The 23223-nt window shown below is 39.5% G+C and overlaps 1 protein-coding gene across 5 annotated transcripts; it reads right to left on the bottom strand.

Moving 5' to 3' along the window:
* Positions 1-561: 561 nt before the first annotated feature.
* On the bottom strand, positions 562-22560 carry LOC143483133 (uncharacterized). Of its 5 annotated transcripts, none has more exons than XR_013122414.1 (5): positions 22283-22560; positions 9435-9494; positions 4032-4065; positions 3733-3770; positions 562-2506 (listed from the first exon to the last, which is right to left on the bottom strand). XR_013122414.1 is itself a non-coding variant. In XM_076981904.1 (3 exons), the coding sequence occupies exon 3, from the start codon at positions 6631-6633 to the stop codon at positions 4918-4920; it is 1716 nt and encodes a 571-aa protein (XP_076838019.1). In that variant the 5' UTR covers positions 6634-8178; positions 9435-9494; positions 22283-22557; the 3' UTR covers positions 4094-4917. The 5 variants fall into 5 exon arrangements, 2 of the variants coding, with proteins under 2 accessions (XP_076838019.1, XP_076838025.1); XR_013122412.1 differs by having other exon boundaries at positions 3733-3811; XR_013122413.1 differs by having other exon boundaries at positions 562-3770.
* Positions 22561-23223: the final 663 nt, after the last annotated feature.

A 23223-nucleotide genomic window follows, 5' to 3' on the forward strand; every position in this document is an offset into this window, starting at 1 on the left:
GTGCAGGGTACCATGAATTCCCTTCAGTACCAGGAGATCTTGGAGGAAAATGTGATGGAGTCAGTCACAAACCTGCGGCTTGGGAGACGTTGGACCTTCCAACAGGACAATGATCCGAAGCACACATCCAAGTCCACTAGAGCATGGTTGAACATGAAAGGCTGGAACATTCTAGAGTGGCCATCGCAATCACCAGACTTAAATCCAATTGAGAACCTCTGGTGGGACCTAAAGAAGGCAGTTGCAGTGCGCAAGCCTAAGAATGTGACTGAACTGGAGGCTTTTGCCCATGAAGAATGGGCTAAGATACCCATAGGTCGCTGCAAGACACTTGTGTCAAGCTATGCTTCACGCTTGAAAGCTGTCATAACTGGAAAAGGATGTTGTACTAAGTACTAAAAAATAATGTCACTAGGGGGTTGAATAAAACTGATAATGATGTGAGCACAGTAAAGACATTTGTGGTTATTCCATCATAAATATTATGTTATGTTTGTCTAATTTATAAGTGCCTCTTTGATATAATTGTAAATAAGATGACTGAAATGATCAAAATCAATGTCAAATTGGCCAAAACACTTTATTTCAGTGGGGGTTGAATAAATTTGATCACAACTGTAAAGTAAATTAATCAGAAAATTAAACAGTAAATTAATCAGACAATTTCACTGCCTTACTGAAATAATCATTCAACGTGTTTCCACTTAGCCTAGATTATATAAACATGCATGAAATGTTGCGCTGGAGTTCTTGGAAGATGGCAGCGTTGGCATTACTGGAAGATATTGATAATGGCCGAATTCGCCGAGAGCGCGTTTTCCGTGACCATTATGATTCTTTAGCCCATGATGATGACTGGCTTATAAGCCGTTTCAGATTTCCAAGAACTGTCTTCTTGTGTTGAGTTGGGTCCAGTTTTGGAGAGAGAAACGCGAGGAGTTGCGCATTGCCAGCGACAACATTCGGCTTCCTGGTGACTGGCTCATTTCAAAGAGAACTGGCAGTCTGGTCGGGGATATCCCAGTCATCTTTGAGCCGGGCCATGCCAGCTGATTTGGATGGGATCATCTGCATGTCAGCTAGGTATATAAAGTTCCCATAAGAAGCGGTTAACCAGGCAAACATTAAAGCGCAATTTGCAGTGATAATGCAACCCTAATATAATCGGAGCGATCGACTGCACACACATTTCTATAAAGGCACCAAGGAATTTGCTTATGTGAATAGAAAGCACTTTAATTCCATAAACGTGCAAATAATCTGTGATGTAAAAACTTACTAATGTAGTGGCACGTTGGCCTGTATCAACCCAATTAGTACATCCTTACAAACCGCATGGTTGGGATTACAAGCTAACAGAGTGTGTAACGGGTGGCTACTTGGTAAGCAACAAAATTTAAACATTTAAATAAAAGCATTTGACATTACCAGCATAGAATAATTCATTTTAAACATGGGTAATTGTTAAATTACTTAGGAAACAGCAGCTACGTGCTCAAGACGTGGCTGATGACCCTTTGTAATCCACAGACTGACCGGGAGCAGAGATACAATTCTCTCCATTCTCTACCCGGTCAGTCGTGGAGAGGGCGATTGGGCAGGTGAAAAGCCGGTGGTGCTGGCTGGACAGGACCGGGGGATGCTCGTGTATCGGCCAGAGAAGGTGTGTCGTATTGTGAAGGCATGTGGGGTCCTGCACAATGTTGCGCACAGGTATGCCGTGCCATTGTTAGAGGTGGTGGCACGGACGTAATTTTGGGGGGGGACATGTCCCCCCCACTTTTTCAAAAGCCGGCTTTGGTCCCCCCCAGTTTTTACGGTTAAAACCAAATATTTAAATAGCGACGAATCCATGTCCCCCCCACTTTTGAAATCAAAATTACGTCCATGGGTGGTGGAGCACCCAGCGAACTCAGAGCCAGGACAAATTAATGCGCAGTGCAAATTTTAGCCAATTATTTTATTGAGTCGCTGATGCTAGTGAGCGCATCACTAATATTTTTAGGTGCATTATATAATTCTGCCAGTGTGCATTATTCTGACCCCACAACATTTAAAGCTTCACACACGCTATCCCACTCAGAACGTGCCAAACAAACATTTTTTCCGCACCTCTACCTCATTCAGGAGCGTCTCTACTTTCACATTCGGTGAAGTTCCTCTTTATTTCCCCGTTTAGACATGGTTTGTGATAGATCAGAGAGCAAACTTCTCCGGTGCATGGCAAATTTAAATGAATTTGCATATTTATAGGGGGGCGTGTCACCGTGTGCGCTCAATTCCACGTTGATTGGGATGTACAAAGGAAATGTGCGTGGATTCCGGCGTATGCACATTTTGATACATCCGGATTTTTTTATGCGTATGCCATTTTCTGAATTTGTACGTACGCCAATTTTTAGTAAGAAATCCACACAAGTCTTTGTACATGAGGCCCCAGGTCTTCATTGAGGTAGATGCTCAGATTACTCAGCACACAATCACGCCTCACATTGATGTCTTCATTCTGGGAAAACAAACACATATGATTCATGCTTTTTAGTGTCAGAGACTCACTAAAACACAGGTGCTGAGGCTAACAAAGTCAGTGGCATTTCCCTAGTGGACCACCCCATCTGTAAAACACTCCAACAAAGTGATTTGTACTCACGACTAAGCTTGCGAAGCACATTGAATGAATGAATCTTTCAACTTGTATAGCGGCTTTCTAGAAACCCAAGGTCGCTTTACAATTTAAATACAACTCTTACACAACCAATTCACACACCGGCGAGAAGTGGCAGCCAATTGCGCACAGTGTACTCTCTACCAGGACCCACAGCCCCCTGGGGGACTGAATGGGGTGCAGGAAGGGGAGAGAGGACAGACCCTAGTGGCATCCACCCATCCACCACTGGGCATACAAGCGCACACACACACACACACACACACACACACACACACACACACACACACACACACACACACACACACACACACACACAGACACTACTTTTTTATTGGACATGAAGAGACAGACACACACTCAGGGAGAATTTGTCAGGAAATCAGGCAATGCCAATTTACCTAACCTCCATGTCTTTGGACTGTGGGAGGAAACCAGAGACACCTGAGGAAACCACAGACACGGGGAGAACATGGAAACTCCACTCAGATAGGGACTTGAACCCAAGACCCCTGAGTTCTGAGAGGTAAACGTGCTAACCACCAAGCCACCGTGTTGCCCGGTTGACACCCCCCCCCCCAAAAAGACATTTTTATATTGCAGATTTGCACTAATCACAAAAATGCCATATTGTGCATTCACACCACAGAATTTTGTCAAAATGTAATGAGTTTGCACCTACCAAAACACCTCCATGGCACAAGTTCTCAAGTTCACTTATTACAAAATGAATATGCTAAATGTTGTGGACAAAGAGAATGCTTTCCGGCTTGCTTTGCAACTGATATAACTAGTAATTTTAACCGGCATGAAAACCAACCGCAATGGGTTAGTTTAATCCAGTATCAAACTGTATTACCGAACTAGCTAAGATGTCATGAGAAAACAAGCCTGTTCGCTGTGATGTTAGCATGTGTTGGTATTGTCTTGTCCAGCAACATGACTGACATAAAACTGCTTAAAATAATCATCAAAAACTATACAAATACATTTATATTGATGTGATATAAACTGCACGATTAGGACACATTTTAAAGTAATAAAACAGGATGTCTCGGACTGCTTACCGTCGCATGGACGACTGCTACCCACATGAACCTGCCTGCTGGAGACCCGCGGAAGAGCAGCGCATTTCATTTCTCATAACTTCAATGAAAACCAGTCACATACATTTTTTACAACAGAATCTTGTTTGTTTTACAACTGTAATTATTTAAACTGTGTAGGTATAAATTAACTAATTACATTCAATACATTTTAGAATTGATTAGATTATGTAGATAATAATACATTTTAAGGCATAAATATAAAATATTTATTTATATTTTTAAATAAAATCAAATAGATGTAAATGCATAAAACTTACCTCTGCCATGAATAATTTCTGTGAGTGTAACAAACTAAAGAAAAAACAAAACACTAAAAAGGTCTGTTTGTGTAGTATTGCTTTTAATCTGTCAATAAATCATTTACAGACTTTCAGAAGAGTCAAAAACATCGCCATGGTTTCCATGGAGTCCCAGCTAATACATTTATGCACATTTCACATCAGCTTTAGTCACATATTAAAAACTAATTAAATTATTGAAACACATTGAAATTTCAGGCCTAATATTTTTACAGGAATACAAAACACACAGTAACTTGTACGTTCACTTTGTAAGCACGTGTAGTCCATGCTTTCTGTAGGTAACGGAATAGAGGTGATGCTGAGATTTTAAGGAGGCTGTCATGTCTAGCCCCACCTCCCTGTCAATCATGTAGCTACCCTCCTCGATTTGTCCCTCCCACGAGTTCAATGAGGAGGATAATCTGGAGGGGTTCATTCTCCAGAGCAGACAATATTTTTTTATTTGGCTTTGTCTCAGACGAGAGAGGAAATGAACACCCTCGATGGGTTTTTTGAACTTTTTAAAGCACGTTTTTCGTATATTCACCTCTGTATTGTTATCTGGTAACGTTTCTCATGTTCAATTAACTAGTTCAACTAGTTCAAAAACCAACTACTATCTCTTATGTGCCGATCCACATTTACACTAACAAACTAATCTCATTCTTAATCAAGCAGGGACACTGGTGCATGTGAATACTCCAGTTAACCTGCTGGAGAGTGAAAACATAAGGAAACTAAAATCATTCAGACTGATGAGGAAACGTTCAAACGTCTGTGCTCAGAGTCTCTCACTACTGTTTACTGCAGATCACATGTAGTCTGTCCAACATGCTTCATTCTGTACTAATACAGTGCAGTATTAGTGCAATACAGAAAATGTACAGTTACATAGAATTGGACTTCCCAACACTGAGCAGTGATATGCCTTCTGTCCTGTGTATATGCGCTGGTGTTGCTGGAGATTTCTCTGTTTACTGAAACTCTTCCCACACTCTGAGCAGTGATAAGGCTTCTCTCCTGTGTGTATGCGCTGGTGTTGCTGGAGATTTCTCTGTCTACTAAAACTCTTCCCACATTCTGAGCAGTGATATGGCTTCTCTCCTGTGTGAATGCGCTGGTGTTCATTGAGATGACTCTGTGTAGTAAAACTCTTTCCACACTCTGAGCAGTGATATGGCTTTTCTCCTGTGTGAATGCGCTGGTGTTGCTGGAGATTACTGTGTTTAGTAAAACTCTTCCCACACTCTGAGCAGTGATATGGCTTCTCTCCTGTGTGAATGCGCTGGTGCTGTTGAAGATTATTCTGTGTAGTAAAACTCTTCCCACACTCTGAGCAGTGATGTGGCTTCTCTCCTGTGTGAATGTGCTGGTGCAGTTGAAAACTACTCTGTGTAGTAAAACTCATCCCACACTCTGAGCAGTAATATGGCTTCTCTCCTGTATGAATGCGCTGGTGTTGCTGGAGATTTCTCTGTTTACTAAAACTCTTCCCACACTCTGAGCAGTGATAAGGCTTCTCTCCTGTGTGTATGCGCTGGTGTTGCTGGAGATTTCTCTGTCTACTAAAACTCTTCCCACACTCTGAGCAGTGATATGGCTTCTCTCCTGTGTGAATGCGCTGGTGTTCATTGAGATGACTCTGTGTAGTAAAACTCTTCCCACACTCTGAGCAGTGATATGGCTTCTCTCCTGTGTGAATGCGCTGGTGTTGCTGGAGATTATTGTGTTTAGTAAAACTCTTCCCACACTCTGAGCAGTGATAAGGCTTCTCTCCTGTGTGAATGCGCTGGTGCTGTTGAAGATTATTCTGTGTAGTAAAACTCTTCCCACACTCTGAGCAGTGATGTGGCTTCTCTCCTGTGTGAATGTGCTGGTGCAGTTGAAAACTACTCTGTGTAGTAAAACTCATCCCACACTCTGAGCAGTAATATGGCTTCTCTCCTGTGTGTATGCGCTGGTGTTGCTGGAGATTTCTCCGTTTACTAAAACTCTTCCCACACTCTGAGCAGTGATAAGGCTTCTCTCCTGTGTGTATGCCCTGGTGTTGCTGGAGATTTCTCTGTCTACTAAAACTCTTCCCACATTCTGAGCAGTGATATGGTTTCTCTCCTGTGTGAATGCGCTGGTGTTCATTGAGATGACTCTGTGTAGTAAAACTCTTCCCACACTCTGAGCAGTGATATGGCTTCTCTCCTGTGTGAATGCGCTGGTGTTCATTGAGATGACTCTGTGTAGTAAAACTCTTCCCACACTCTGAGCAGTGATATGGCTTCTCTCCTGTGTGAATGCGCTGGTGTTGCTGGAGATTACTGTGTTTAGTAAAACTCTTCCCACACTCTGAGCAGTGATAAGGCTTCTCTCCTGTGTGTATGCGCTGGTGTTGCTGGAGATTACTGTGTTTAGTAAAATTCTTTCCACACTCTAAGCAGTTGTAGCTTTTCTCCTTATCCATGTTTACTGATTTCAGCAGTCTGACATACTCCTCACAGATAAATGTATTTATGTAGGTAAAGTTTACGTGTTTAGGAAAGTGGACAGCATTAATTCCTAGAGGAAAAAGACATAGCAAATTCATTGTGAGATGAAGACAAAACAATCATGACAAAGAACCATTTGGGCTCTGCATAATGCTAAAGACATTCATTCTAAAGACATTCATGATAAAGACCATCAGGATACAGTGCTAGGCTTCATTACTTCAATAAAATTAAAACATTTGTCTATGTTGTGATACGTGTCTCTCTCTGTTTGGTTCAGTGCCACTCTATGTGCCAGTCTATAGGGACATTTATTTTGTAGGGCTCATCAACTTTATTTTCAAAGTTGTTCTTTTCCAGCTGCTTTGGTCTGTTGAAACTCCTTATGAGTTCCAGCAGTGTGATTTAATCTTTTAAATTATTGTGCATCAGAGAATTAATCTATGGGCAGCACCAACAGTTTCCAGGTAGATGGAAGTAGTGCTGGGCGGTATACCGGTTCGCACCGAAAACCGGTGTTTATTTTTGTTATCATAAGAATTTTCCATAAACCGGCTACACCGGTTTAAATTGCCTTCACGTGTCCGGAATGCAGCACGGTCATTAATTGCTTCTCAAGGGACGCTTTTTATTGCTGCGCCGCTAAGCACACAGAGCACAAATCTAGCTTGCTGAAAACGAGGGACGTTCTGAACCACAAATTCTCCCAAACATTGAAGTAAAAGATGATGCCCCAGAGGAACTTTTGCCAAAGAAAGGAGCTGTGTCTGTTGTCAGGAAGTACCGTATTTTCTCGACTATACAGTGCACCTCAATATAGGCTGCACCTACAACGTTTAAAAAAATTGAAAATGTTTTATAAGTCGCAAAGGTATATCTACTGAACTGAATACATTTAACTGAACATAACTGAACTGATCAGTTTCTGAACGGTGCCTGTAGCATTTCACGTGCAACAGTTTTGGCATTCAGCCGGTGTTGTGTCGAATTCCGACTCCCCTCGTTTATCCGCATAAAGATGCTACAGATGATATTGTTGATTTACGTTTCTATGCATAAATAAGAGCTAGACTTTAATTATCCATCACAGCAAATGACATTATCTATGTCCAAAGACACAGTGGCTCAAGGGTGTTAATTATTTTAAATAAAATACACACTGGCTAGTTCACCTCTGACCACACGACTTCGCAGTATTACAGCAGTATTATGTCTAAATATCTAGTTCGGACAAAACTAGAGTGCTCGATTAACTAAGTTATAATTACTATAACTCCCGAATATCATCTGTAGCGTCTTTATGCATGTGCTAACGAGGGGACTTGGAATTCGGCACAACACATGTTGGTTTGAAAAAAATTCTCCTTCGTACCTGCTGCTTGCATGTGTTAAATGAAAATGAGCACTTTCTTCTTTGATTTACAACTTTGTCCTACCACCTGATTAACTTTCTGTTCCACCCCTGACGGGTGAAGAAACATCTACAGAAAAGCCGCACCTCATTATAAGTCGCATGGTTCAAAGCGTGAGGGAATAAGTAGTGGTTTATAATCTGGAAAATACGGGTAGCAATCGCGGGGGCTCCGCTGTGGCGGGTCGAGGTCGCGTTCTGCTCTTCAGCACTGTTTTCAGGGTTCATCCACCTTTACAATGTGGAATTCAAGCACATGTACGACACTTTCAAGGTCCATTTTCAATATTTTCTAGCACCTTCAGCTTAATTAAGCTACATATTTATACAAATACACATACAGTTGAAATTATTTGAAATAATTTGCTTTTTATCACATTAAAAGAGATAAGAAAATAAAAGGTTTTGTATTTTTACTGCAACTGTTATGCTGTATGATTCATTCACTACTTTAGTGCTACCATTTGAAAACTGATCATGTGAGGCCATGCAAATCTGTATTACATGTAATACTTAGGTGGAGACATTCTTCCAACAGTGGAATAGGGTACTCTTAACCACTCTACTGCAGTAATTCTTTTCGTAATCAATGCAGTTAACACATCGTGCATGGGGGGGAACAACCGTCAAATACCGTGAAACCGATATAATTTAGAAAAATACTGTGATATAGAATTTTGGTCATACCGCCCAGCACTACATTGGAGGCCTACACTACATGGCCTCTTTAGAAAGCACTCCTGCTAAAAGTGTGTAAAAAGTCACATGATCCACAAAGGACATTTTTTGTACATACGTAATTGTACGTGTAGTGTGATGTATTAGAAAGTTGCTGTGCATTTGCTTGAAAGTCACACATGAAAATAGTATATTTGCGGAATATGTTCTGTTTGTTTACAATGTTTTGGCAGCATTATAACTCCATAGCAGAGTTGCAGTCCTGTTCAGAAGGGTCTATAACCCAGCCTGTGTGTGTATAATGAGATTGGGAGATATTGTGTTAATACTGTGTAAAAGGATGTTTAACCCAGCCTGTGTGGGTATAATGAGATTAGGAGATATTGTGTTAATACTGTGTAAAAGGATGTATAACCCAGCCTGTGTGTGTATAATGAGATTGGGAGATATTGTGTTAATACTGTGTAAAAGGGTCTATAACCCAGCCTGTGTGTGTATAATGAGACTGGGAGATATTGTGTTAATACTGTGTAAAAGGATATATAACCCAGCCTGTGTGTATAATGAGATTGGGAGATATTGTGTTAATACTGTGTTAAAAGATGTATAACCCAGCCTGTGTGTGTGTAACGAGATTGGGAGTCTGTTCAAAGACCCAAAAACAAACAAGGCTGCATTATGCATGCAAATCCAAAAGGTACAATTGGGCCTACAGGCTACCTGTAGACTGTGTGTGTGCTTTAAACTGTTGCTTATTTATCTGGATTATACTGAGAAATGTCAGTGTCACAGGTTTAAAATATAACTCACCTCTTCAGAAGATCTCAAATCTCTCACTGTTAAGACAACTTCTTCAACATTTCTGTTGGACTGAAAATGATTAGAATAAAATAATTAAAATTTTGAATTCCACACTTCACATTTATTAAAAATTACATAAAAAGTTAAACATGCACACGTGGTGTAGATCGAACACATCTACTTTATTCGACTGTTTCTCAACATAGATCTCTGTGCCATTTCTTATTAAATGCCATGTCATTTTTACAGCGTATCTGTAAAAGCTGTGAAAAGTGTTTGAGATCTACAGTATAGGCGAGATCTACTGCCATCTTCTAATGAAATGTACTGTACTGGCAAGCCGCATAATGTTCCCCGGTCCGAACTTTGGACATGCCTACACTAAACATGCATGAAAATGGTTCAGGGGTTAAAAAGGTGAGAAGACCGGGGGGCGGGGCATGTGACATCATGGGGATACGGCGACGGGGCGTTGACATGTGACGTCATGGGTATACGGCTACGGGGGTGTGGCTGCTGGTGTACGGGGATACAGCAACAGGTGATGCCAAATATTTTTTAATGGATTTTACTATATTTTACAGAGCCCGTAAGGTGACATCATGTAAAAAATATAATAACGCGTGGCCACGACTTACTAATGCGTGCGAACGAGATAATTAACACGTGCGAACAATATAATTAAGTATTACTTTATATAAAGCCAGTGTCTTGGCCTCGCTGAAGGTAGCTATCCAAGCAGCTAAACAGAGATTCAGAAACTCCACAGAAGCAGATTCTTTCTTTAGTGATTTTTTTACTGAATCAATCTTTTTTGTGAAACTGAAATACAAACATACAAACGTACATCAGAAATAGTAAAAGCACACACTAGCCACTGTAGGTAAGCTCAATGTGTTCGCCACGTCATTAAAACAAAAAGAAAGATACTTAGTTCCTTTCCCTTCTCTGTCAACTGCATTTTCAACCTATCAATATTAGGGCTGGCCCGAATAGCGTTTTTTGAGCTCCGGATATTCTGCACTGATTCGAAGCGAATATTCGAAGCTTCGTTTTTAAATAAGACAGATTAAAAACGGATTATATTAAGAATATAAAATACTTTCTAAACCAGGGGTCGGAAACTGGCGGACCGCGGTCCGGATCCGAACCCGAACGCAGTCCTGTCCGGACCCAATCTCATTCCTGATTTACTGGATACGGACCCAAATGTCATCCCATCCGGACCCAGAATAAATTGTTAAAAATATTTTTTTATTTTGACGGGAGAATTCATTTTAAACCGGAGCATTTATTTCACCGCTATTGAAAATATTGAAAATAGCGCTGAACTCCGTCACGAGTGTTACGTCCCCCGGACTGCAGGCCAGAGCTATCTGCCAAATTTGGCCCGCAGAACAATATAGTTGATTAACCCTGTTCTAAACAAACGAACTTTTTTATATTGAGCTTATAGCTTAAGTGCAAAACCACAAAAAACAGCTATTTAGTAATACACTGTAATATAATTAACAATGTTTAAGAATATAAAATACTTTCTGGACAAACAATTTTTTTTGTTTCAAGTAGGCCTATAACCCAAGTACTAAAACACAAAAACACAGCTATTCACTGGGCCGGCTTGCGCAGCGGAGCAGCCGCGGACACTGGGCCGATGTGCGCAGTGAAAAAATCGGGGGGGAAACACAAAAAAGACATGAAACGCGGGGAGAAACATTCTGTAAACAACAAACTTTTAATAGCTTCAAAAGAAATCAATATTAAATTATTATAGATTACAGGGAAGCTTAAACAAACGCCAAATTTAATAACGGAGCACACACATTAAAAATACCTAATACCCAGTGCTTAATTTGAGCCGGATCCTGCTGGAATAGGATCCGGGAACTCTTTAATTTTGAAGCGTGCGTTCCGGTAACTGTCTGCCTCGATCCGGCAACATTTTATGTTGTCTGCTCTTTGCGTTCCGGCATCGTTTGATTTACAAATTAAGCACTGCTAATACCTAATGCATTTTGCCTCTCATATACCGCCATTAACCTGAACGGAACTGTAACATTAGAGTGAGGCGGAGCTAAGAAAAAAAAAAACACGAATATCCGAATACCAAAATTAAAAACCGAATACCTACTCAATGACCGAATATCCGAATATCTGAATATTCGGGTCCAGCCCTAATCAATATTGACGTATGAAGAAAATACTTACAGACGTTGCTTAAACAACATGGAAGGATAAATTGTAACAAAATGAGGAGCGACGAACAAGGCGGCTGTCTCCGCTGCCGGCAAGGTCAAAACCGAAACTAAACTTCCCGTACAACTGAGCTGTCGAAATAAAGATCGTTTTTATAAGGATAATGATAGCAAAGTAGATATATTAGGCTAACCAGAAATGCAATCAATAAAAAAATTGCATAAAAAGAAAATGCTATAATGCAAAACATGACAGCCAGGTTTACCTTCCTTGGGCAGTCAGTTCGCGAACATCCCTGGGATCTGCTTGCTTTGCTGTGAAAAAATAAACTTTGTTGCCGCGTGTGAAAGGCGACATTAGTATCTCGTTCCCACACGTTATTATTTTTTTACATGATGTCACCTTACGGGCTCCGTAAAATATAGTAAAATCCATTAAAAAATATTTTTTGACTGTCTTGTTAATGGATTCAATGTATGGAGGCAGATCCGTAAACGCGAGAGGCCGCTTTCGCAATTCCAGATGGCTCAGTCAAAACCATTACGTCTTAATGAACCAATAAATACATCAGCGGCGAAAATGAGTGTAAAAATACCACGTGTTCACGTGTTTTTATTTTCTAACATGGGCTAAAGCACAGGGTAGACTCAAACGACAAGAGTTTACAACTTCATCTTCAACCTTTTCAGCCCTGGCACGAATGTTCACCTCACACGTCCCTGGATTCACCAGTTACAACTACAGACGCACTAGAAAAAAAATCTTGATTCTTATTTTATGTCACCGTTAACTACACGGGGTTGACGCGAACTTAAATAGGTAGATAGATAGGCCTATTATCACAGTGTTCAACGCTGTAGCGAACGGCAGTAACTTCGTTTTACCGCAAATTATGAAAACGATTGAAACCATTAATAACCCAATTAAATCCACTGGGAAATGTACGATGTGGTAAATGTACGATGTGGTAAATGTAGTGGTAAATGTACGATGTGGTAAATGTAGTGGTAAATGTACGATGTGGTAAATGTAGTGGTAAATGTTAGGGATGTCCCGATCCAGCTTTTTGAACTTCCGATCCGATACCGATATTTATTTGCACTTCCGATCCGATACAGATATCGGCCGATACCGGCCTATCCGAGCATGTATTAAAGTTTAAAGTTATTTAGCCAACTTACTTTGTTGTCAAACTCATGTTGAAAAGCGTTTTACTCTTGATAACAAGTAGCCAGCTGAATTAGGTGTGTTTGAATAATACACAATGGTTGGTAAGGAGAAACTGACCTGTTTATTTAGCAATTAATAAACTCAAAATAGACAAAATATTAAATAACAAACAGAAATAGCATCAGTAAACCAAGGATTAAAAAGCCACAAGTACAAATAATATTGTAAATTATATTTAAAAAAAAACACACACAACCTGAGTGGAAAATAGTCTATTATTAACATTAACATCCATCAGTGCTCTTGAACAAGTGTAAACCAAAGCTTTAAAAAAAATCCGTGCACATATCGTAAACTAATTAAAAGCAAAATGCCTTCTACTCCACACACCGAGATGCCACGGAGCTAAATTGGGGCAGAAACTACGCTCGTGTGCTGAAGGTGTGCTGGAAAATGCGGACCGGATTTTACTCTCACTAGCAAAAACTAGAATGGATTATCTAAATGGGTGCGCAGGAAAACGGGATCGGACTTAAAAAAACTGGATCGGGAGTCTGGATCGGCATTTTCTCGTGTCTGCCGATCCGATACCGATACGCATTTTTTGCTAATATCGGCGGCCGATCCGATCCAAATATCGGATCGGGACAACCCTAGTAAATGTACGATGTGGTAAATGTAGTGGTAAATGTACGATGTGGTAAATGTACGATGTGGTAAATGTAGTGGTAAATGTACGATCTGGTAAATGTAGTGGTAAATGTACGATCTGGTAAATGTAGTGGTAAATGTACGCTCTTCTGCCTTGTCCCCGGTGTAGCACTAGGTCCTGCTTCTCGTTCCGCTTAGCAGTAAATGAAGAACATGAATGAAGAACGTTCGTATGATTGAACGCTATTTGGTCTCTATGAAGGTTCTGGGCGGAAACTGCTGGCCACTGTGTCATTGAAATTGCCGATTTCGGAAGTGCTCTGTTTGCTTATTAAGTCAATATGATAATTAAAATATATACATAGAATCTCCCCCCCAAAAAAAATCCAAAAAACTCCTCAAATCTACACGATTCACGTAGGTCACCCTTTTCAACTTCAAAACGGCGAATTTCGCCGAAAGGTGACAGATTATCATGCCTGACTAAAGCATAGCTTCCTATATACACCAACATAACGTTTTAGTAAAATGTATATTTGCTCTCATATTGGCTGTCACTGATAAATAACAATTTATAAACAACTGGAGAAGATAACAGATGTGTTGAAATCCCACAAATCACTATGACCTTTACCAAGACTACATGCACTCAGGGTGACAACATAAACATGCAAGCTTCAAATAATACATGTTATTCCCGTCATTTATTTTGTTTGCTCCGAAACATAGATAAATGGTAAGAATATTGATTTGAAAAAGACAAGGGATCTTGCAGGGTGACTATTTACAACTCCTTTAGAGATCATTTTCTATCGTGTGATGGATATTTACAAAAAGAGACCAGTTAACAATGGTAAAATAATCAGAAATCAAGGGCGTAAATTAAATTTCAATGCGGAGGTGGGGAGACAATACACAGTAAACATTTTCTAAAGGAGTTCCTGAGGGGGCGTCCAAGCTTCTCCCAAATGTTGTTATTGTGCTTAGGAAAAGTACACCCGTATATATCTATCTATATGATTTCACCTAAATGTAAAAATACTTCAATGAATAACCAAACTAAATCAAATGTATGTAACATTACAATACTTCCACTATAACCGCATTAAATCAATTAAATCGTACATTAAATCTACTGTAAAATCATTATGGTAAAGTTGGTTTCACGTTCGCATATGCGGAATTCTTTCTTCAATAATTTTAAGACGATATGGCTAAAAACTGTATCACGATATAAGCATTTCATATCGGTCGATATCGATAATTATTGATTTTTAAAAACGTATTTAAAATAAGGACTAGGAGAAAAATATGCTACATTTAAACATTTTATTTCAACATTATTTAAACAAGTTTCCTGCAAAAAAGCTCACATGCTGAATCACCCTTTGGTGAATAACATGTTTCAGTTATGTGCAGTGTTTTGTAAACATAGGACACATTAAAGCAAAACTGAGCTAGACTTTACATCTGTAAGATAAAAAGCAAACCGGTAATTCTCTTTTCTGCCAGCGGGTGTCGCAAAGATTCGTATGTCATTTAATATTTAGCATAAATAAATAAAGATCAAGTTTTCAAAACAAAATTTATCACAAAGTTCAAACTGATTATGTGTAAAGAAAAAACGGAATTCGTCCGTTGAACAAAAGTGAAAGTGTTTCACTTTCCAAAGTCTTAAAATATATAATTTATTTATTAATATTATATAATATATACTATATACAAGTTTATATCAACGGTTTTCAAACTGAGTGATTCTTTCATTGCCTAATAAATGCAATGAACTAATAAATTAGTTTTAGTTTGTAGGAATTCTGCGAATGGTAACCTAATTATCAATTCAATATCTCAAAGGAAATATCTCACGGGTATAATCCCTCTTTGCCAGGGCTAGCTGTTGGCTAACACTTATTATGTAAATGCATACATTATGAACGGCTGCTTTTATGTGTTGTTGACACACTGGCATTACAAATGAATTAATTACAATGCAAGTTACATATATAAATGCATACCTTTGCTAGCGATGTAAAACTGAGATGATAGCATGGGCGGTGCTGTTATGACCACTTTATTCACAATATAAATTAGTCGGGGCGGCTACAGTTTGAGTGAAAACTGCTTGGGCGATCGAACAGCAACGCAGTTTGCTTGAAAACTCGGTTTGGGCGTTTGAACAGCAAAACAGTTTGCGTGACTCCTCGGTTTGGGCGTTTGAATGGTTGCATAGTGCATTATAAAATGGCAAGTAGCCTACTGGACATGCTGACACAGAAATCAGACTAAATATATGCTGAACGCAATTCCCTATCTAGGGAAAGATGAAAGCAAGCAACGGTTGTCTGAAAATATTGTGTTGTTGTTTGATGGCGCCTTTCACGGGTAAAGGAATGTAATGACTGACAATTTCTTCACAAAGCGAACAAAACCACTATTGTTGGTATGATTAATAAAATCAGACGTGAGATGCCACCAGTGTTGCGGGCTGGAAAAATAACTAACGATTTACCAGGCATAACCTAAAAAAATATGCATCCTTAGCATAATGCAACAGACAGTTTCAATTGATAATGGCTCAAAGAAACTGCCTGAAACTGTTTCCTATTACAGCACGACGATGTTATGGATCAAATGGCACGACTGTATTCGGTGAAGGCAGGCACCCGTCGTTGACCTGTAGTGGTGTTCTACAACCTCCTAGACCTGGTTGTAATATATGTACAAATATTGTTCAAACTGCATGAACGTTAACCGGAGCGACGGAGGTTTATTCTCGAGACATTTATTTGTAGATTTATGTTCACCATAGCCTGCAATTCACTAACATACACATTCTTTTAGACATTAAAACTTGAAATGGCGTAACATTAATTGAGTATACAAATAAACTTGCTTTAGCTCGGTCTACAGGCTTCACTGCGGGCACTGATTCTAAAAGGTTTAGTCACATTAATTTGTTAACATATTGACGTTACGTGCAAATGTCACCATTACGAATATTTTGTTTGGGCGGCTCATTCTTCCTTTTGTGCAAAACGCCATCTAGTGTTAATTATGTGTCAGTACCAGCTTCCCTGTGTAAAGACTCAGCGGTCTTTTAACCGCCCGAGGTGCCCTTTAAGTAGGTGAAAACAACACGGCGCTAGTAGGAGGTGGTGAAAGCGGTCAGATAACCGGCCCTCCGCGCTTCTAGGTATAAGTATGTAAATTAGGCGTGGCGCTTCTAGTGTTAAAGCGGAATCTTTGCTCTGGTTCGTTGGCCAATGAAAAAATATATATATATCGAACGTTCTATCGAGCGCATGTTCTATTGATATCGATTACGCGTCTATCGCGATACATATCGTTATCGTTTTATCGCCCAGTCCTAATTAAGGGCATCCTAAACAACAACCTACAAGTCAGATATGGGTATTTCTACCTCTTACCTATTTATGGTGGTGAGTTTTAATCTTATAATTTCAATAGTTTTTAAACGGTGCATCATAAGAGCACCAAACAAGTTATTGTATATTAAGTGCATCCTAAACAACAACCTACAATGCTTATATGTGTGTTTCTACCTCTTGTCTATTTGTGGTGGTGAGTTTTTTTATCTTATAAATTCAATAACTTTTAAATGGTCCATCATATGATCATAAAACAAGTTGTTTTATATTAAGGGAATCTTATACAATAACCTACAACTTAAATATGGTTATTTCTACCTCTTGTCTATTTGTGGTTGTGTGTTTTTATTAGGGAAGTCCCGATCTAGCTTTTTGAACTTCCGATCCGATATTTATTTGCACTTCCGATACGATACCGATATCGGCTGATACCGAAACCGGCCTATCCGAGCATGTATTAAAGTTTAAAGTTATTTAGCCAACTTACTTTGTTGTCAAACTCATGTTGAAAAGCATTGATAACAAGTAGCCAGCTGAATTAGGTGTGTCTGAATAATACACAATGGTTGGTAAGGAGAAAATGACCTGTTTATTTAGCAATTAATAAACTCAAAATAGACAAAATATTAAATAAACAGAAATAGCATCAGTAAACCAAGGATTAAATAGCCACAAGTGGCAAATAATATTGTAAATTATATTTAAAAAGCAAAACACAACCTGAGTGGAAAATAGTCTATTAACAAATAGTCTATTAACATCCATCAGTGCTCTTGAACAAGTGTAAACCAAAGCTTTAAAAAATCCGTGCACATATCGTAAACTAATTAAAAGCAAAATGCCTTCTACTCCACACTTTGCTGCTCCATCCCCATCTATACACTCCCTTCAATTCAAACGTTTCTGCCAGTGTTAGTTGTGTAGGACCTTTCTTTATGTCTTCGGTTTTCTTTAGAAACTTGTCATGTTGTTTATGGTGGTATTTCGCTAAATGCTTGATTAGATTGGTTGTATTAAAAGTTCTTACAGCTTTACCACCACGCTTGACTTTACTGTGGCATATGTTGCACTCTACCTCCTCATCTTTGTCATCCTTTAAGGTAAAATAATCCCACACACTGACATTTTTACCGATAACTTCAAATTTACACGGCGGTCCTAACGGTTAGGAGATGCCGCGCCGCGGAGCTAAATTGGGGAGACGCTATGCTCGTGTGCTGAAGGTGTGCTGGAAAATGCGGACCAGATTTTTCTCTCACTGGCAAAACCACAGCAAAAACTAGAATGGATTATCTAAATGGGTGCGCTGGAATTGGACTTAAACAAAAAACTGGATCGGGAGTCTGGATCGGCATTTTCTCATGCCTGCCGATCCGATACGCATTTTTTGCTAATATTGGCGGCCGATCCGATCCAAATATCGGATCGGGACAACCCTAGTTTTTATCTCATCATTTCAATAGCTTAGTAGTCCATCAAAAGAGCACCAAACAAGTTGTATTACACAAAGGGCATCCTAAACAACAACCTAAAACTCTTACATGAGTATTTGTACCTTGCACCAATATGTGGTACTCAGTTGTTGTCTTATTATCTCAATAGCTTTTATATGGTCCATCATAAGAGCACTAAACAAGTTGTATTACATTAAGTGCATCCTAAACAACAACCTACATCTCAGACATGGGTATTTACATGTGCTGTTCATAAAATCAGAATATTATGAAAAGCTATTGAAATAATAAAAACTCACCACCACTATTAGGTAAGAGGTAGAAATACCCATATCTGAGTCGTAGGTTGCTGGTCATCATGGACATAATGTAATACAACTTGTTTGGGGCTGTTCTGATAGACCGTTTAAAAGCTATTGAAATTCTTATATTAAAACTCACTCACACAAATATTTAAGAGGTAGAAATACCCATGTTAGAGTTGTAGGTTGTTGCTTAGGATGCCCTTAATATATAAGAACGTGTTTTATGGTCTTATGATGCACCGTGTAAAAGCTATTGAAATTATAAGATAAAAACTCACCACCACAAATAGGTAAGAGGTAGAAATATCCATATTGGAGTTGTAGGTTGTTGCTTAAGATGCCCTTAATATATAACAAGCGGTTTTATGGTCTTATGATGGACCATTTAAAAACTATTGAAATTATAAGATAAAAACTCACCATCACAAATAGGTAAGAGATAGAAATACCCATATCGGAGTTGTAGGTTTTTGCTTAGGATGCCCTTAATATATAAGAAATTGTTTTATGGTCTTATGATGCACCGTGTAAAAGCTATTGAAATTATAAGATAAAAACTCACCACCACAAATAGGTAAGAGGTAGAAATATCCATATTGGAGTTGTAGGTTGTTGCTTAAGATGCCCTTAATATATAACAAGCGGTTTTATGGTCTTATGATGGACCATTTAAAAACTATTGAAATTATAAGATAAAAACTCACCATCACAAATAGGTAAGAGATAGAAATACCCATATCGGAGTTGTAGGTTTTTGCTTAGGATGCCCTTAATATATAAGAAATTGTTTTATGGTCTTATGGTGGACCGTTTTAAAGCTATTGAAATTATAAGATTAAAACTCACCACCACAAATAGGTAAGAGAGAGAAATACCCATATCTGAGATGTAAGTTGTTGTATAGGATGTATTTTATGTAATACAACTTGTTTGGTGCTCCTATGATGGACTGTTTAAAAGCTATTGAAATTATCAGACAGAAACTCACCAACACAAATAGACAAGAGGTAGAAATACCCATATTTGAGTTGTAGGTTGTTGTTTTAATGCCCTTAATATATAAGAACTTGTTTTATGCTCTTATGATGGACCGTTTAAAAGCTATTGAAATTCTTAGATTAAAACTCACCACCACAAATAGGTAAGAGGTAGAAATACCCATATCTTAGTTGTAGGTTGTTGATTAGAATTCCCTTTATGTAATACAACTTGTTTGGTGCTCTTATGATGGACCACTTAAAAGCTATTGACATTTCCAGACAAACACGGACCACCACAAATAGGTAAGAGGTACAAATACCCATATAAACGTTGTAGGTTGTTGTTTAGGATGCACTTTATGTAATACAACTTGTTAGGTGGTCTTCTGATGGACCATTTAAAAGCTATTGAAAATTGTAGACAACAACTGACTACCACAAGTTGGTGCAAGGTTGAAACTCTCACGTTAGAGATGTAGGTTGTTCTTTAGAATGCACTTTGTGTAAACAACTTGTTTGTTGCTATTGAAATTATAGAAAAAAAAGTGCGCAGTGCTCTGGAAACTTTAACCCTCCTGTCGTGTTCGGGTCAAATCTGACCGATTTACAACTTAAACCACTCATAAATATTGTGTTTTACATCTGATTGCTGCAAGGCCTTATGCCATCCTCCACACTATGCACTGGAACATATAAAAGTGATGATCATCTTTTTCATTGAATTTTGAGTGTTTTAAACCAACGTTTTACATCTGTGTTGTTGCCGGTCAAGCGTGACCATCACAGGAAATGAATGGGTATTCAGAATATATTCATCTATCAGACAGAAAACATCCCCATACATACTCACACACACACACATACCTATACACAGCTACACACACAGACACACACCTACACACACACACACACACACACACACACAGACACACACACACCTACACACAGACACACACACACTCACTCACACACACACACAGACACACACCTACACACACACCACACACACACACACTCGCTCTCTCTCTCACACACACACACACACACACACACACACACACCTAAACACAGACACACACCTAAACACACAGACACACACACCTACACACACACAGACGCACACACCTACACACACACACACACACACACACACACACACACACACACAGACACTCACTCACTCGCTCACTCACTCACTCGCTCACTCGCTCACACACACACCTACACACACAGACACACACACATACAGACACACCTACACACACAGACACACACACACACATGTTGTGCCTATGTTTGCAAGGCCCCTCTGATCTGAGTGTGACATGCCACTCATGTGCATGAATTCACACACACACACACACACTCACTCACTCACTCACACACCTACACACACCTAAACACACACAGACTCACACACACCTAAACACACAGACACACACACACACACCTACACACACAGACACACACACACACATGTTATGCCTATGTTTGCAAGGCCCCTCTGATCTGAGTGTGACATGCCACTCATGTGCATGAATTCACACACACACGCACACACACACACTCACTCACTCACCTACACACACACCTAAACACACACAGACACACACACACACACCTACACACACAGACACACACACACACACACACACCTACAGACACAGACACATGTTATGCCTATGTTTGCAAGGCACACTCTGATCTGAGTGTGACATGCCACTCATGTGCATGAATTTACATGCGCGCGTGCACACACACACACACACACACACACACTCACTCACTCACACCTACACACACACACACACCTAAACACACACACACACACACACTCACTCACTCACTCATTCACACACACACCTACACACACACACACACACCTACACACCTAAACACACACAGACACTCACACACACACACCTACACACACAGACACACACACAGACACACACAAAGACACACCTACACACACACCTACAGACACAGACACACACACGTTATGCCGGTGTTTGCAAGGTGGTGTTTGCAAGGGTTTTTTGTGTGTTAAAACAGACCGGTCTCTGAAGACCGGGAACACTAAAGTAAAAAACGTGAGGTCAACAAAACCGAAGGGTTAAGACCGCCACTTGCGTCCGTGTTAACCGTGTTAAGGTAATTTGTAGATGGTGCCTTAGACGTTGCAGAGGTGACAGCAGTACATTTAAAATAACGTGTTATCTACAATTAAAATACGTCTATTCCTGACGTAAAGAGTTGTAGGTGGTTGTTTATATTGCCAGAAACTAGAATTTTCATATTTTGGCACTTTTGCTATAACTGTCTTAAAGCTATTGAAGAACGAATTCTGAATATGCGAACGTGAAACCAACTTTACCGCAGTAATAAAATCGTACAATATAACTAGCATATTAGCTTTTATCTCATCTGGGTTCCTGTTATCTTATCTTGTAACAGGAACCACTGAGCTACTAAACAAAAGAACCAAATATAATTATATTCGTATAGTATCAAATAAGTATCTACGTTATCTGGCTGGGTTAGTTAGCGCTACAACATCCATTATAATAAAAACACTCTAACACGTTGAATTTTCCACCAACTTAGTCAAGACACGAGATTCAACCGTGAGGTAACGGAACGAACAAAATAGTGTGGTTAAGATGTGGTTAAAAGGTGTTAGTGGTACGTATTACTAAGTTAAGTACTTACAGGTCAACCAGTAGTCCAACACTTCCAAACACCAACACGACAACAGGCGCAACTCCACTAAACGCCCGATGCTGATATTGAGAATAAGGAAACCTGTGGTTTGTAATGTCCGATGGTGATGGTAGGTAGAGGTGGGCGGATCGATCCAAATATCGATACCAACGCTGCTATTGATTTGGAGCAATACTCGTGTAAAAAGATTAATTTTTACTCTCCCGCACGCACCGACTGCTGCGTACGTGGATTCATCAAAGTATCTTCTCTGTCTGTAAGAGCAGTGTTGCCAACTCCTCAGTAAGAAAAGACGCTATTGGCTGTCCTAAAACTCACAAAATGGCGTCATCGCCTAATTTGCATAATACCTGTTTTTGAAGCTGTAAAATAATAACGTTGTGGAAGAGAAAAAATGATTAAAATACCCTAAATATGTTGGAGTGACTGACTGAGACTGTATGAGTTAAATTCAGTAATTTCTTTTGTAATACACTGAAGACACATTTATGGCGCATTTCCACTAGGACCTGCTTGGCGCGGTATGGTTCGATACGGGTCGATTCGCAACGGAACGGTACGGTCGCGTTGTGTTTCCATTACAATGGTGGACCACCCCAATGTGGGTGGAGTCGCTGTTGGCGCGCGGGTTGTAGTGTCGTGACATCATTTGTATACGACCACAACACCGGTCGACGCCCCTTAACACATAGCATTATTGTATCTTATTTATCTTTATCTTCATTATTGTATGTGGTTGCTCTAATTATTGATAATATTTTGGTATTACTCAAACAGGCTGAACACACCCTGCATAAAAAGCATCAGTCATACAATCAAATGAAATCAAACTTTATTATGAAATAGATATTTAACACTAGAAGTCCCAGAGAAGGGTCTTTCAACACTTCTACTATCGGAACCCAGAGAAGGGTCGAGAGAACTGAAGG

This window comes from Brachyhypopomus gauderio, chromosome 2 (assembly GCF_052324685.1).
Source record: "Brachyhypopomus gauderio isolate BG-103 chromosome 2, BGAUD_0.2, whole genome shotgun sequence".
Lineage (NCBI taxonomy): Eukaryota > Metazoa > Chordata > Actinopteri > Gymnotiformes > Hypopomidae > Brachyhypopomus > Brachyhypopomus gauderio.

Bases quoted from the DNA above. Each gene is read 5' to 3' on its own strand.
- LOC143483133 (XM_076981904.1), bottom strand. From the start codon at position 6,633: ATGAATTTGCTATGTCTTTTTCCTCTAGGAATTAATGCTGTCCACTTT.